This window comes from Staurois parvus, unplaced genomic scaffold (assembly GCF_062004578.1).
Source record: "Staurois parvus isolate SC_StPar_1 unplaced genomic scaffold, SC_StPar_1.0 ptg000074l, whole genome shotgun sequence".
Classification (NCBI taxonomy): domain Eukaryota; kingdom Metazoa; phylum Chordata; class Amphibia; order Anura; family Ranidae; genus Staurois; species Staurois parvus.
The window spans coordinates 2,060,441-2,077,282 of NW_028317870.1; the positions used below are offsets into that span (position 1 = coordinate 2,060,441).

At 41.4% G+C, this 16,842-nt stretch overlaps 1 protein-coding gene across 1 annotated transcript in view; it reads right to left on the reverse strand.

Moving 5' to 3' along the window:
* The window catches only part of PIK3C2B (phosphatidylinositol-4-phosphate 3-kinase catalytic subunit type 2 beta), a 343,678-nt gene that overhangs the window by 91,393 nt on the left and 235,443 nt on the right, over positions 1-16,842 (reverse strand). Inside the window, exon 15 of the mRNA XM_089669402.1 lies at positions 5,228-5,322. Coding sequence (XP_089525528.1) covers positions 5,228-5,322 — 95 coding nt within the window. The remainder of the gene's footprint in view (positions 1-5,227; positions 5,323-16,842) is intronic.

Consider the following 16,842-nt stretch of genomic DNA (forward strand, 5'->3'; position numbering starts at 1 on the left):
CCGCTCCTGAACAACAAACGTCAGAAGTGTCTTACCTGGGCTAAAGAAAAACAGACCTGGTCTGTTGCTCTTTTCCTCTTTTCTGATGAGAGCAACTTTTGCATCTCATTTGGAAACCAAGAACCCAGAGTATGGAGGAATAATGGAGAGGCACACACTGCAAGATGCTTGAAGTCCAGTGTGAAGTTTCCACAGTTTGTGTTGATTTGGGGAGCCATATCATCTGCTGGTGTTGGTCCACTGTGCTTCATTAAGTCCAGGGTCAACACAGCCGTCTACCAGGAAATTTTGGAGCACTTCATGCTTCCTTCTGCAGACGAGCTTTATGGGGATGCTGGCTTCAGTTTCCAGCAGGACTTGGCACCTGCCCACACTGCCAAAAGCACCAAAACCTGGTTCAATGACCGTGGGATTACTGTGCTTAATTGGCCACCAAACTCGCCTGACCTGAACCCCATAGAGAATCTATGGGGCATTGCCAAGAGAAAGATGAGACATGAGACCGAACAATGCAGAAGAGCTGAAGGCCGCTATTGAAGCATCCTGGTCTTCCATAACACCTCAGTAGTGCCACAGACTGATAGCTTCCATGCCATGCCGCGTTGAGGCATTAATTGCTGCAAAAGGGGCCCAAACCAAGTACTGAGTACATATGCATGCTTATACTTTTCAGAGGTCCGATATTGTTCTATGTACAATCCTTGTTTTATTGATTGCATATAATATTCTAATTTTCTGAGATTGTGGATTTGGGGTTTTCATGAGCTGTAAGCCATAATCATCACAATTATGACAAATCAGGGCTTGAACTATCTTGCTTTGCATGTAATGAGTTTATCACATATATTAATTTCACCTTTTAAGTTGCATTACTGAAATAAATGAACTTTTGCATGATATTCTAATTTTTCGAGTTTCACCTGTAATTTATAGCGCTGCACTTTATATTTTAACATAAAATGGTGTAGCGCTAACACATCATACTTAAATACGTAAATTATATATATATATATATATATATGCATAAATCAAAAATAACAGAATCTCTGGTGATATGATCCTATCAGGATCCAATAGTGAAATATATAAAGTGAAACGTGGAAAACCAGGAAAAATCCTGTAAAGTGAAAACACAAATACACAAATCCATAAGCTCCCCTATCGCCAAATAAGGAATCAAAACCAAAAATACTGAAGTGTATACTACCACGAATCCCCTGCCAGGGGGATAATTACCTAACAAAAAGTGATAAGTGCTATGAAAAAATACACTTAACCACATATGACCATCAACATAAATGAAAGTGAAAAAAATACTCATAAAAAACTTCAGTCCACATATAAATGTCCAATTTGAAGAAATCATATATGAACGTATACACGTGATCCACAGACGAAAATCATGCAGGTGATGAAGTGAATAAGTGATCACAGCAATAGAGAAATATCCTCAAATGGCCAAAATGCCCCTTCACCACCTTATAGTGACTACAAGGGCCAGCTCGCTTTTTAGGATCACACCACGATTCTTACAGGTACTAATTCGTCACAGGATAATATCCGCACGGGATCCCATCAATGGTGGCACTTACTTCTCTCAGGTCCCCTCCAGATACAGATATCCACAATACCGCTCACTAAGTGGTCTGAAGTGGAGGAGATCCCATGCTGGTGGCCATGTGTTTAAGATGGAAACAGAGAACCTGTTTGACCGGTTGGAACCAGCTGTAAAATGTCCCATGTCAGTCCAGCTGAGGAGAAGGTGAGAATTCTGTCTATTTCTGTTGATGAATCATCTGTTGGGATGGTTGGTTGAGTGGCAGATCCCTTGTTGCAGCGTTGATGTTTCCTACCTCCCCTGTGGCCGGATCTCTGCCGTTTCCTTGATTCCGATGGACAAAACAAGGCCGGTGTTGTCCCTCTATAGATCCTAATAAAGCTCCACCAGCAGAGGAGGGACATGATGGCTCAGAGGCTATAGAAGAAGGTCTAGTGAGCAGTTTAGATGGACGAGGTGAGAGTCTTGTGTAGGTTGCGCTCCAAGAGTACGCCTAATTAGTAGACGTTTAGACGTTGGTCTCCTTCAGCTGCTCGGCTGACAATGCTGACTGCAGTGTAGACTCCACCTGTGTGATCTGGGCAGTCAGAGCAGCTTCTTCCTTCTGGAGAAATCTTATTTGGGGATAGGGGAGCTTGTGGATTTGTGTTATCACTTTACAGGATTTTTCCTGGCTTTCCACATTTCACTTTATATATTTCACTATTGGATCCTGATAGGATCATATCACCAGATATTCTGTTATTTATGCACACACACACACACACACACACACATATAATTTATGTATTTAAGTATGATGTGTTAGTGCTACACCATTTTATGGTATTTCGCATTTACACCTAGTAGGTTTAGGATTGGGTGTGAGCAGCTTGGGTTGAGGGATTGAAGCACAGGAGGATTTATCACTACACTTCCTGAATACCTATCACAGTTTCGGAGGCCCTGAAATGCCACAATAGTACGACCCCCCAAATGACCCCTTTTTGGAAAATAGACACCCCAGAGAATTTGATAAGAAGCATGGTGAGTATTTTGCAGATCTTGTTTGTTGCCACAAGTTTTTGTAAAATGAACAAAAATATATATTTTTTTTATATTTCAAAACCTTGTGCGAAAAAATTAGATCTGCAAAATACCATGCCTTTTATAGAATTCCTTGAGGTGTCTACTTTCCAAAAAGGGGTCATTTTGGGGGGGGGGGGAGGGGGTTGGTACTATTCTGGCATTTCAGGGCTTCCAAAACTGTAATAGGTAGTGAGGAAATTAAATGAGGAAGTTACACACCTTCAGGCTTTCAAAGTGGTCAAAAAGTCTCACTCAAGTGGTATCCCCATACTCGGTAGAAGTAGCATAATTTATTTTGGGGTATAATTCCACATATTCCCATGGTATGTGTGAGCAATATATCATTTAAGTGACAACTTTGTGTAGAAATTTTTTTTTTTTTTTAGCATTTTCCAAAAACTTGTGGAAAAAAAATAAAGCTTCCATGGACTCAACATGCCTCTCAGCAGATAGCTTAGGATGTCTACTTTCCGAAAAGGGGTCATTTGGGGGTGTTTGTAGTGCCCTCGTATTTTAGCATCTCAAGAAATGTGATAGGCAGTCAGAAAGTAAAAGCTGTGTAAATTCCAACATCTATACCATAGTTTGTAGATGCTATAACTTTCACACAAACCAACTAACATGCAGTTATTGCAATTTTTTTACCAAAAAGACAAGTAGCAAAATACATTTTGGCCTAAATTTATGACGAAATTTGAGTTTATTGGATTTTTTTATAACAGAAATGAGAAAATGTTTTTTTTTCAAAATGTTCAGTCTTTTTTTTTGTTTTTAGCGCAAAAAAAACCCCCAGGAGGTGATCAAATACCATCAAAAGAAAGCGCTGTTTGTGTGAAAAAAAAGGACAAATTTCATTTATGTACAGTATTGCATGACCACACAATTTTCAGTTAAACTAGCGCAACGCTATATAGCAAAAAATGGCATAAATTGCAGTATCTATACCATAGTTTGTAGATGCTATAACTTTCGCACAAAGCAATATACACTTATTGGGATCTTTTTTTTTTACGGAAGACATGTAGCAGAAAACATTTTGGCCTAAATTTACTATATATTTTTTATAGCGGAAATAAAAAAGTTTTTTTTCAAAATTCTTGGTCTTTTTTTTGTTTATAGTGCAAAAAATTGAACACCCAGAGGTGATCAATTACCACCAAAAGAAAGCTCTATTTGTGTGGAAAAAAGACATAAATTTAGTTTGGGTACAGCACTACATGACTGCACAATTACCAGTTGAAATAGTGCAGTGCCAAATAGAAAAAAAATGGCCTTGTCAGAAGGGGGGTAAATGTGCAGTAAAAGTGGTTAAGGAGAACCTGCCAGCATTAACCACTTGCTCTCCAGAGGATTTACCCCCTTCCTGACCAGGCCATTTGTTTTGCAATATGGTGCTGCGTTAATTTAAGGCTACTTTCACACTGAGGAGTTTTTCAAGCATTTTTGCGTTAAAAAAAGCTCCTGAAAAGTTAAATAAAACTGCTTCCTTATGTATGTGAATGTATATCTATGTATGTTTTCATACTGAGGCATTGTGGTGTGGTGTAAAAATTCCTACTTGCAGCATCTTTGGGGCATGTTTGGGGAGTTTATAAAAAAAAACATAAAAACGCCTTTACCCATTGAAATTAATGGAAAACGCCTGAAAAATGCCTCTGCATTTTTGAGGCGTTTTTTGCGGCGGATCAGTGTGAAATTAGCCTGACACTTGCGTGGTCATGCAACGCTGTACATAAATGAAATGCATGTCTTTTTTCCCACAAATAGAGCTTTCTTTTGGTGGTATTTGATCACCTGTGCGGTTTTTATTTTTTGCATTATAGAAAAAAAAAACCCGACAATTTTGAATAAAAAAAAAAAGGTTATTTTTTACTTTTTGCTATAAAGCATATCCAGAAAAAAAAAACTAATTTCTTCTTAAATTTAGGCCAAAATGCATTCTGCTACATGTCTTTGCTAAAAACAAAAATCCCAATATATGTAACTTCATTGGTTTACGCAAAAGTTATAGTGTTTACAAATAGCGGTATATATACTGGAATGGTTTTTTTTTTATACTAGTAATGGCAGCGATCAGCGACTTATAGAGGGACTGCGGCGTGCATTCTGATACTGGGTGGAAACGAACTGCCACTGACACTAATACAGTGATCAGTGCTAATGAAAAGCACTGACACTGTACTAATGAAACTGGGCAGGAAGGGGTTAACATATGGGGAGATCAAAATGGTTAACAGTATGCGGTTTTACATGATGTGTTGTGTGTGTTTTACTAGGAGACATGCTGCTGTTTATTTTTCTGCTTTGCAGTGACATACACAGCAGCATGCCCTTGCTGACAGGAGAGAGATCTGTGTTGTTTACTCACAGGTCTCTCCCCTTTCAGTTCCACAGGACGATTGCCGTGTGCCAGTGAGGAATCTCTGGCCAGGACCTGGTGATTGACATCCGTAGTCATCAATGGCGACGCAGGTATGGGGGCCCCTACCCGGAGATGCAAATTACATATATATATATACGTGATTTTGCGCAGACCTGCCACCTTGTAGCAGTAGTACTGCAAGAAAGAATAAGAAAGTAATTGTTCTTTGATTTGCTTACCAGAAAAAGTAGTGTGTGATACGTAGGTCACATATAGCTCTTTTCAAGAGGAATCTGACAAGCGGGCTATCCAGATAACATTCATATTTTAAAGCCTGTTTGAAAAGAATGTATGGAGAAAGTCAAATGAAAAAAAAATGGAAGATGCTCACAATTTTCATTAACTTTTTAGCACTGCGGGATAATAATAATAATAATAAAAATCTAACTTTATTAACCACTGCGAATTACTAGCTCAGTCCATAGTGATTTACATTTACTTCAATGAACAACAGGAGTAGCAAGTGTCCAACAATCCCATCAGTCAGGAAGGGCTACATGCCAAAGATGCAAACAATCAAGATCTTTTGCAAAGGCTTTGTGGTTACAGTCAAATCAGAATAATTTAACAGCAGAACCTTAGTTCAACCAGGTCTTTTTTTTTTCAGTGGAAAGGGTCATCTGCACAGTTACAACTATACAATAAAATAAAGTTTACTGTCTTCATCCTTTAGGCCTCATGCACACAGATCATTTGCTCAACTCCTTTGAAAACCTTTTCTCCTGGCAGGAGAAAAATGGTTTAAAAAAACATGGTAAAAGCTGTGTATTAACCACTTGCCTACCAGGCACTTATACCCCCTTCCTTACCAGGCCAATTTTCAGCTTTCAGCGCTGCCGCACTTTGATTGACAATTGCGCAGTCATGCAACATTGTACCCATATGAAATTTTGATCATTTTTTTCCTCACAAATAGAGCTTTCTTTTGGTGGTATTTAATCGCCACTGGGCGCTTTACTTTTTGCGCTATAAATTAAAAAAAGTGCAAAAAATTTGAAAAAAAAAAAAAAGTTTATTTGTTTCTTTTATAAAATTTTTCAAACAGGTATTTTTTCTCCTTCACTGATTTGCGTTGATGAGGCGGCACTGATGGGCACTGATAGGCGGCACTGATGGGCACTGATAGGCAGCACTAAAGGGCACTGATAGGCAGTACTAATGAGGTGGCACGGATAGGCGGCACTGATAGACAGCACTAATTAAGGGTCACGGATAGGCGGCACTGATATGCAGCACTGATAGGCGGCACTGATAGGTGACACTGATGATGGGTACCGATAGACGGCACTGACTGGCATCACTTCTGGGCACTGACTGGCGGCACTGACTGGCACAACCCCTGGGCACTGACTGGTGGCACTGACTGGCAGCACTGGTGGGTGGCACTGGTGGGTGGCACTGGTGGACAGCACTGGTGGGTGGGCACAGGTGGGTGGCACTGGTGGGCACAGGTGGGTGGCGCTGGTGGGCACAGGTGGGTGGGCACAGGTGGGTGGCACTGCTGGGCACATGTAGGTGGCACTGCTGGGCACAGGTAGGTGGCACTGCAGAGTGGCACAGGTGGGGGCACTGCTGGGCACAGGTGGGGGCACTGCTGGGCACAGGTGGGGGCACTGCTGGGAATGGGTGGGCGGGGCTAGTGGGCGCACAGCTGATCGGAACTTGCGGGGGTCACTGCTGGGCACCGATCATCAGGGCACTGATCATCAGTGCCCTGATGATCGGTGCCGATCCCCGCTCTGACAACTGCCGGTTCTCGGCAGTACTTTCCTCACGATCTGACAGCGTGAGGAAAGTGCAGCCGAGAACCGGCACTTGCATTTTCCTGTGATCAGCGTGTCATTGGACACCGCTGATCACGTGGTAAAAGGCCGGTGGGATCGGCCTTTCACCACATCTCGTGATCAGCTGTGTCCGTAGGACACAGCGATCACGGAGATCGCCGGGTGCGCGCCCCCTGGGGCGCGCAGGAGAGCGCGTTCTGGGAGGACGTCATATGACGTCCACTCAGAACTGGCCGGCCGCGGTGAAGCCGTCATTCGGCTATGCGCGGTCGGCAAGTGGTTAAACACGTGATTATGCACATTCATTAATTAATGCATTCTACTGGTCTAAAAATCTATTTGAAAATTTTCAAAATGTGCGTGTGCAATAAAAAAAAACACTAAAATATACAGCAAGCCTGCACCCTCTGTGCATCACTCAAAGAATACAATTAAAAAGGAAATAATGTGCGGTTCTTCCAAAACAAGAAAAACCATCAAAATCATATATGCTAAAATATACTAAATACAAGGAGTCTGTAATGAAGCCTTATGCAATGTGATGTAAACAGTCTTCATAATCATAAATAATGTGCAGTGCTTTCAAAACAAGAAAAACAAATCAAAATCATATGCAGTATATGCTCAAATATGCTAAATAAAGTGGGTCAGCAATGAAACCTTATACAATGGGATATAAACCATCTTTAAAAACCTTTCAAACATAAAAGGTGTGTGTGTGCGTGTACACATACACACACACACACACATACATACATACATACACATGCATGCACCATTTCCCACGCGCTCTTCAAACTAAAAAAAAATGTATAACACTCTACTCCAACACCCTGGTGAGTGAATCTGCTCACTTCGGATTTCCCTCTGAGCAAACAGAAGGTCAAAGCAGGCAGTTTTATATCAGAATGAGGGGTACTCCACTTCTCCAGCGTCAACTGGTAGCATAAGGATCCATATTCTCATAATTACCATCCAAGCACATCCAATAAATAACTGTACCAGGTGCCCCTCAAAATGATAAAAGCAAAGGATCAAGTGCTGTCTGTATCAAATGATCTTTATTATGTTAAAAGAAAGAATCCAGCCTACTCATAAAGAATTGACATGTCTCTTTAAACAAATCCAGCAAATATACAGTCCCTCCAGAAAGTATTCACAGCGCTTAACTTTTGCCACATTTTGTTATTTTGGCCTTATTCCTAAATGGATTACATTCATTTTTTATCAACGTTACCCCATAATGACAACGTGAAAGAAGTTCATTTTGAAATCTTTGCAATTTATTAAAAAAAAAACAAAACACATGTACATAAGTATTCACAGCCTTTGCCATGACACTCAAAATTGAGCTGTGGTGCATCCTGTTCTCGCTGATCATCCTTGAGATGTTTCCACAACTTGATTGGAGTCCACCTGTGGGAAATTCAGTTGATTGGACATGATTAGGAAAGGCATAGACCTGTCTATATAAAGTCCCACAGTTAACAGTGCATGTCAGAGCACAAACCAAGCTATGAAGTCCAAGAAATTGTCCATAGACCTCCAAGACAGGATTGTATCAAGGCACAGATCTGGGGAAGGGTACAGAAAATTTTCTGCAGCATTGAAGGTCCCAATGAGCACAGTAGCCTCCCTCATCCGTAAATGGAAGAAGTTTGGAACCACCAGGAATCTTCCTAGAGTGGGCTGCCTGGCCAAAATGAGCGATCTAGGTAGAAGCCAGGGAGGTAACCAAGCACCCGATGGTCACTCTGAAAGAGCTCCAGCATTTCTCTGTGGAGAGAGGAGAACCTTCCAGAAGAAAAACCCTCTCTGCAGCACTCCACCAATCAGGCCTGTATGAGAAGAGTGGCCAGATGGAAGCCACTGCTCAATAAAAAGGCAAATGCAAGACCACCTGGAGTTTGCCAAAAGGCACCTGAGGGACTCTCAGACCATGAGAAACTCCCTGGTCTGATGAAACAAAGATTGAACTCTTTGGTCTGAATGCCAATCGTCATGTCTGGAGGAAGCCAGGCACCGCTCACCACCTAGCCAATACCATCCCTACAGTGAAGCATGGTGGTGGCAGCATCATGCTGTGGGGATGTTTATCAGTGGCAGGAACTGGGAGACTAGTCAGGATCGAAGGAAAGGTGAATGCAGCAATGCACAGAGACATCCTTGATGAAAACCTATTCCAGAGCGCTCTGGACCTTAGACTAGGGCGCAGTTCATCTTTCAACAGGACAACGACCCTAAGCACACAGCCCACATAACAAAGGAATGGCTACAGGCCAACTTTGTGAATGTCCTGGAGTGGCCCAGCCAGAGCCCAGACTTGAACCCGATTGAACATCTCTGTAGAGATCTGAAAATGGCTGTGCACCCAAGCTCCCCATCCAACTTGATGGAGCTTGAAAGGTAATGCAAAGAAGAATGGGAGAAATTGTCCAAAAATAGGTGTGCCAAGCTTGTAGCGTCATACTCAAAATGACTTTTGAGGCTGTAATTGGTGCTAAAGGTGCTTCAATAAAGTATTGAGCAAAGGCTGTGAATGGTTATTAACATGTGTTTTTTGTTTTTAATAAATTGCAAAGATTTCAAAACAAACTTCTTTCACGTTATTATGGGGTTTGTAGAATGTTGAGGAAAAAATGTATTTAATCCATTTTGGAATAAGGCTGTAAAATAACAAAACAGGTCAAAAGTTAACAGATGTTGAAAACAGAAGAAAATGTGCTCTTATATCATGCTGCTTCATGCTCAAGTGTACGTTTCAGTTCAGTTTTTCACCCTATCAAGATAAATTCTTGAATGGTACTTATCGGAATACTGATCCTTATGCTGCCAGTTGAAGTTGGAGAAATAGAGTACCCCTCTTTCTGATATCAAACTGCCTCCTTTTACCTTCTGTTTGCACAGAGGTCAAATGAGCAGATTCACTCACCAGGGTGAGCATCACCCACTTTTTTTTTTTCTTTTGACTTCCTTGTTCAATATTTTTATTTAGGTTTAAGAAAAGGAGACAAGATTTCCAGAATGCAATTGATGCCAACAAAAGAATTAATTGGATCAAACAGATATCTAGCAAAACAGTGCTGTATGCACATGGCATTTAACAAGTGGTAAACAGACTAGTTATTAAGTGAAGCCTTACTGGGTAATAAAGACAGCAACGCACATAGAGAATACGCAGGACTGAAACAAAAATCTTCTGAACAACCATGTCTAAGGCCACACACATTTTTTGAGTTTGAAGAACACATAGGAAACGGTAGATGCAAGTATATATTTTTTGTTTGGAAGAATTATAAAAAGACTGTTTCCATCACATTGTATAAAGTTTCATTACGGGTTAATTTTATTTAGTATATATATGATTTTGATTAACTGTATTTGATCGATTGTGTTTCTTGCTTTGAGAGCGCTGTACATTATTATTATCCTTCAGAATATGAACTTATTCTAGCCATTTGAAAGCATTAAGAGGCAAATGTGTCTAAATGTAATTAGTCCATGTTTTTTCGGCTCAGACACTCCACTCCTGAATGTGCTGGTGATTTTGTTTTCTGCCTGTTTGGGCTCTATGTCTGTAATGCCTGTAAACTTCTGTGTGTGCTTGAACATATAGGCTAGCGGAAAGGTGCATTTACAGGTAGAAGAGAAAAAACAAAACTCTAAATGCCTGTAAAAGCTGTATTTTTTAGGCTCAGTGTGCATGAGGTCTAGGTTTCTCTAGGCCTAGATATCCCATCTTAGCTCTGTACCATCAAAATGTAACACAAAATAGATAGCAAAGGTCTATGTAGCCTTATTATCTAGACTTAGTTGCCCGCAATATGGATGTTTCAGGTTAGCATTAAGCATAAGCTGAAAACTACAGAAAATGTTGCAGTTTCAGAGAAATGTTTTTGAGAAAATGGAGAGGGCAATGATAAAGCAAGTTGAGGTGGTTAAAGAATATGTTGAGCCAAAACATTTTTTTTACGTTTTAGACAAAGGTTAAAACCATTAGCATGTTATTTTATGCTGTCTAAGTCCTGCTGAGGAGAATTAACCTTGGCGACACAACAGGGGACATCTCTTCTGTGAAATCTCTACCAATTTAACATAGCATCAATAGTAAAACATAATCACTTTGTCAATGGTCACCAATAGGGGTGAACTTTCCCAGCAAGGATAGAGACAGCAATTAAACCTGGCAGGGAGTCTTAACCACTTCAAGTCCGGACACTTTCACCCCCTTCCTGTCCAGGCCAATTTTCAGCTTTCATTGCTATCACATTTTGAATGACAATTGCACAGTCATGCAACACTGTACCCATATGAATTTTTTAGCATTTGTTTGAGACAGATAAAGTTTTATTTTGGTGGTATTTATTCACCACTGGGATTTTTATTTTTTTTGCTATATAAATGAAAACGTCCAAACAATCTAAAAAAATAAAAAAAGTGTTTTCTTATAAAATTTTGCAAATAAATAATCTTTCTTCATAAAAACTTGGCCAAAATGTATTCAGCTTTTTAGTAAAAAAAAAATAAAAAAAATAACCCAAATTAGTTTATAACCAAAAATTATAATTTTTAATTTTTTTTTTTTTTTTACACTTTTATTTTTTTATATTATTATTTATGTTTTTTTTTAAACATACCATCACCCTAGCAGTACAGTGTCACCATAGTACTTGTGGGGGGTGATGAAGATTTTTTTTGATTTCTTACACGGATTGCTTTTACACCCATAAAGGCTGTAAAAGCAATCATTTCTCCTTTTCTCTGGCTGCATTCTTGCATTTATTGAGAAATACTGTGAGAGCTGTGATTGGTTACAGCTTGTCACATGGTACAAGGCTGTTGTGAATAGCCTTCTATCATGTGACCTCTGTGATCATTCACAGATGTCACAAGTAGTAAGCAATGATGTCAGGAAGTGACATCTTGTTTACTAATATTCATGTGATCACTGATTGGCCAATCAGGGATCACATGAATTGGTCCCGTACAGCGATTGGTGTTCTGGACACAGCAGGCACCGGATTGTGGTGCCACGCACTCCCAGGGAGCATGCACAGGTACTGAATGTGGGGGCCGTTTATAAAGGGTGACCCGCTTTGGCACTGCTACCGTCCGGCCGTTTATGTACACGGGCCGAACAGGAAGTGGTTAAGCTGGCCATAGACGGATCGAAATTAGATCCATGTACAGTGCTGTGTAAAAGTATTTGCCCCCTTCCTGATTTTTATTTTTTTTGCACATTTGTCACACCCAAATGATTCAGATCAAAATATCTTTAATATTACACAAAGAAAACCCCAGTAAATACAAAATGAAGTTTTTAAATGATTTCATTTATTAAGAGAAAAAAGCTGTCCAAGCCTGCCTGGCCCTGAGTGAAAAAGTAATCCCCCCTTGCTAAATCATGAATGAACTGTGATTAACAACATTTTTTTGGGAAAGCAAAAGTTAAATTTTACTTGCCGCACTCAGGCCTGATTGCTGGCAGACCTGTTGAATCAAGAAATCACTTAAATAGAAGCTGTCTGACAAAGTGAAGCATGCTAAAAGATGTCAAAAAGCAACACATGCCGTGATCTAAAGAAATTCAAGAACAGATAAGAAACCAAGTTATTGACACGTATCAGTCTGGAAAGAGTTACAAAGCCATTTCTAAGGCTTTGGGACTCCAGCAAACCATGGTGAGAGCCCTTACCCACAATGAAGAAAACGTGAACCTTCCCAGGAGTGGCCAACCTACCAAAACTACTCCAAGAGCATGGCAACTACTCATCCAGGTAGGTGGTCATTAAGAAACCCAGAACATCATCTAAAGAACTGAATGCCTCACTTGTCTCCGTTAAGGTCAGTGTTCACAATTAATTAATAAGAAATACTGTAGTGGACTTTCGGTTCCAGCGCCACATGTGAGAGACACGGGGACTCGCGGCTCCGGGCCCTCCGGGATATATAAAACCGGCTCCCCGTTCCAGGGACTCTTGCCCCTGCACCTCGGCACCCCCCCCCCGGCATGGAGCGATACCTTCTGCCAGATCCTCCTGGCTCTGTACCCGCTCCATGGCCTGACATGTGCACCTCTCCCTCCTCTGCAGCCAAGATGGCCGACGGAATGGAGACAGGTACAGCAGAGACACAACCACAGACAGCCCAAGCCCCTCACGATTCACAAATTCAAGCAGATCAATATGATAGAATAGCCAAGGCTGTGGCTGCACTTCTTTAACCTACTATAACTATAGCAGTGGATTGTGCAGTGTCTCTGGGCATAGATCAAATCAGAAAAGAATTAAGTGAACAGGCCAAACGTTTATCTGAAAACAAAGCAGCGGCTTTCTGACTTGGAAGATGATATCCACTTTGTTAAAGCAGGAGCACACTAAGTCGCACGCAGCAATCTATCCTAGATAAATTGGATGATCTAGAAAATCGCTCATGCAGAAGCAACCTGCGCATCATCGGCCTCCCTCAGTCATTGAGCAAAGGAGGCCTCCTAGATCTTTGCTCTACACGCATCCCTGCAGCTCTGGGCCTAGCCTCACCATGCATAGTGGAAAGAGCACACCGTCTAGGCTCACCTTCAAATGACAGATGCACGCCTCGTTCTGTAATTGCCAAATACCTCAACTATGCAGACAGAGTGGCTATCCTTAATTCATTCCGCAACTCTCACTCATTGCAAATTGAAGGCCACAAATTAATAATTTTTGTGGATTATTCACAGGAAGTATCACGCAAAAGAAAAGCCTTCCAACCTATCTGCGCTTCTCTTCATCAAAAAGGTATTAAATTCACTCTCGCCCACCCAGCCACCTTACAGCTTACCATACCTACAGGAGAAACTAAGACCTTCACCCAACCAGAGGAAGCCTCACACTTCTTGCACACCTACCTGAACGACAGAGTCGACTCACCAAACCCTCAACATCCCATTCATGATCCAGGACCCAGAGACCAACGCAGTCCTCGTAAGGACCCCCCGAAACGACAAGTGAACCACCATGCTGGCAAACTCCGGCCTCCATGACCATAATTCTACTCAGTAACTTGTCTCATTGCTCAGGGAACCCCAGGTCATCTACATATATGACTTCTTAACCGCCCCCACATGAAAAGTCAATCTTCTAAAAGTCAGATAATGTATCCTTATTTTGTTATTATATACATGCTGTATTTTTCTGTTTTTTGATACTTAAGCGAATTTGTTACCTTTACCTGTCCCATTCCATAAGGTCCTCCATTCCCCTGACAGATAATTACTGGCAAACTCCAAGAGCCAGCAACTCCTCTCCTTTTTGCGGAGTTCACAAAACCAAAAAAAAAAAAAAAAGGAAATGAGGGCAGATCTTCACCTCATAATACTCTTACACCCAGAGCCGGTCTCGTACTTTGAAATTTCCGGTTATGCTTGTCGTAGTAAGGAGTACCATGCGGAAAAATGCAAAGTCCAGACTAATGCAATGGTTTTATGTATGCACTTGTTTATTACCAAGCCCCTGTTGGGCCTCACCTGTGCCTTCCCCACTCTCCCTTTTCACACTGTTCTCTTCTTTCTCCTCTGAGGAACCTAGGCCTTCACGCCACCGCTATGAGCCACGAGCAGTATCTCCATTTTGGTTTTGGGCACGGAGCGAGTTGTTTCCAGCTTATACTAGACACACTCATCGGAACACCTTACCTACATTGTTAAAATGATCTCCATTATATCTTGGAATGTCAAAGGCTTAAGATCTCCCCACAAGCTTATGGAGGTATTACGCCACTTAAAGCGACTGAAAGCAGATATAGCACTGCTTCAGGAAACTAATTTAACATGTGCAGACTTCCCACGTATGAAAAAACTATTGATAGGGTATGTAACAGGCTCCCCCTCTATCAAAGGCAGTGCACGAGTAATCATTCTCATTCACAAATGGCTTTCCACTACAATCATCTCCACTGAGACCGATGATGAGGGACATCTCATCGCCATTCACATCAAATTAGGCTCTACTGACCTAGTCCTCACTAATATATACGCTCCCAACTCGCCCACTAAACAATTCTTTCAATCAGTATCCTCACAGATATCAAAATTTGTCCACCTGCCTCTCCTTATGGGTGGTGATTTCAACTCCTGTATGAACTGGCAGGAGGACAGATCGAAGAGCAACGACCACCCTTCGGGCTGTCTGCCACGCTCTCCCCCTGCTCCCACTGTATTAGCTAATTTTACAGAGGCACTACAATTAACAGACATTTGGCATCTATCTCACCCGGATGGTAAGGACTACACATTCTATTCACATGTTCACCATACTCTATCCAGAATGGACTACCTTTTCTGTAACTCCCTGTTGTTGCAGAACATTACTAGCTCCATCATCCATGATATAGCAATCTCCGATCATGCACCAATCTCTGTATCCATAGAATATATAGACACAGGTCGTTCCTCTAGAATCTGGCGCTTCCCCTCCTACCTGGCCGACAATAAGGATCTCCTTCAAGTAATCTCTGCAACCTGGGCAGAATTCATAGCAACTAATGAGGCCCACTATAATACTCCAAACCTGTTCAGGGAGACAGGCAAAGCTGTGGGAAGGGGTAAAATAATAACTTTATTTATCCTTTGACAATAGGAAAGTTTGGCTAGAAGCCAAAAACCAATTTGATATGTGGACCAAGGCACAGCAGGTGGAACCATTCGCGCTAACGAATCTTAATTTCTTGTCTATTACGAGTATGCCTAGACTGACTGTCCCAGTCTTCCAGATACTCCAACTACCAGATCGAAACTGACATGGTCCATCCATATAGTCTAGCCGCAATTTTGCATTGTAACGTCCACCTACTTCCAACACACCTGAAAAACAATTCACTCATACGAGACACTCTTATAGCATGGAGAGAGATCAGACGGAAGCTAGGGGTATCCCCATGGATTTCCCGCTATCTTCCAATTCACAACAATCCCTCCTTTCCTCTCTCCCAACAATACGCAGCATATGGCATTTGGAATACATATGATCTTACATTGGTAGTACAATTATATAATACTTCAACTAGCTCTCCTAAACCACCACAGCATACCTTGCGGAGTCTACCCTCCCATCATTTCATATATGTCACGCAAGTACTGAACTATGTGAAAGATCTTGTCCCTGACAAATCTGTCAGATTTTGCTCCTCTTTGATTGACACCCTTCTATGTAGACGAAAATTTAAGATTTAAGACATCTACACCCCACTGAACTTACATTTTACCAAACCCATAGAACTTTCGTCAACAGTATCTTGAGTCAAAGACTCCCAAAACTCAATCACGGTAGATCAAATACTTAAGCGGTTTAATACCACTTGCGCCTTCACAACAAACAAATTTTGGTGCGAACAACAGCTGAAGATCATGCACCGTGCCTACATGCCTTGTGCCTTCTCAAAAACAACCCCCACAGCCTCACAATGTCCAATTTGCAACTGTCCTATGCCCTCCCTCAAACACAGGTTCTGGCTTTGTCCACATGTATCTAGATTCTGGGATTAAGTGTTATGTTTCGCAGAATTGGTGACCGGAGTACAACTCTCAAAAAATCCGCTTCACTTTTTCTTCGGCAACTTGGAATCTACATCCTCTACACCTCTCAAATCGCAAAATGCACTTTTCAGAAAAAATAAACCCTGGTTAACAACCTGCTTTTTAATGGCAAGAAGAGCTATTTAAAAAAAATGGGTAGAGGCCTCACCTCCAACTGTATTGTATATTAAACAAGACCTTTACGTCTTCTCCACAAGGACAAGCTTGATCTACTCACATCTTGCCCTCGTAGAACTGACTCCTTTGCCCAAAAATGGCATTTATACATTTCCAGAACCTTCACTATGTCGGAGCAAGGAGAACTTTTAACAGACCCCTTGGCAGGCGTCAACCCTGTCAATCTCTTCAGTTGACCCAAGGACCTAGGAACCTATTGATCCAACTAGCATGACACGACCCTATATTACTGGGAGTGCATTTGTTGATTGCTTATTGA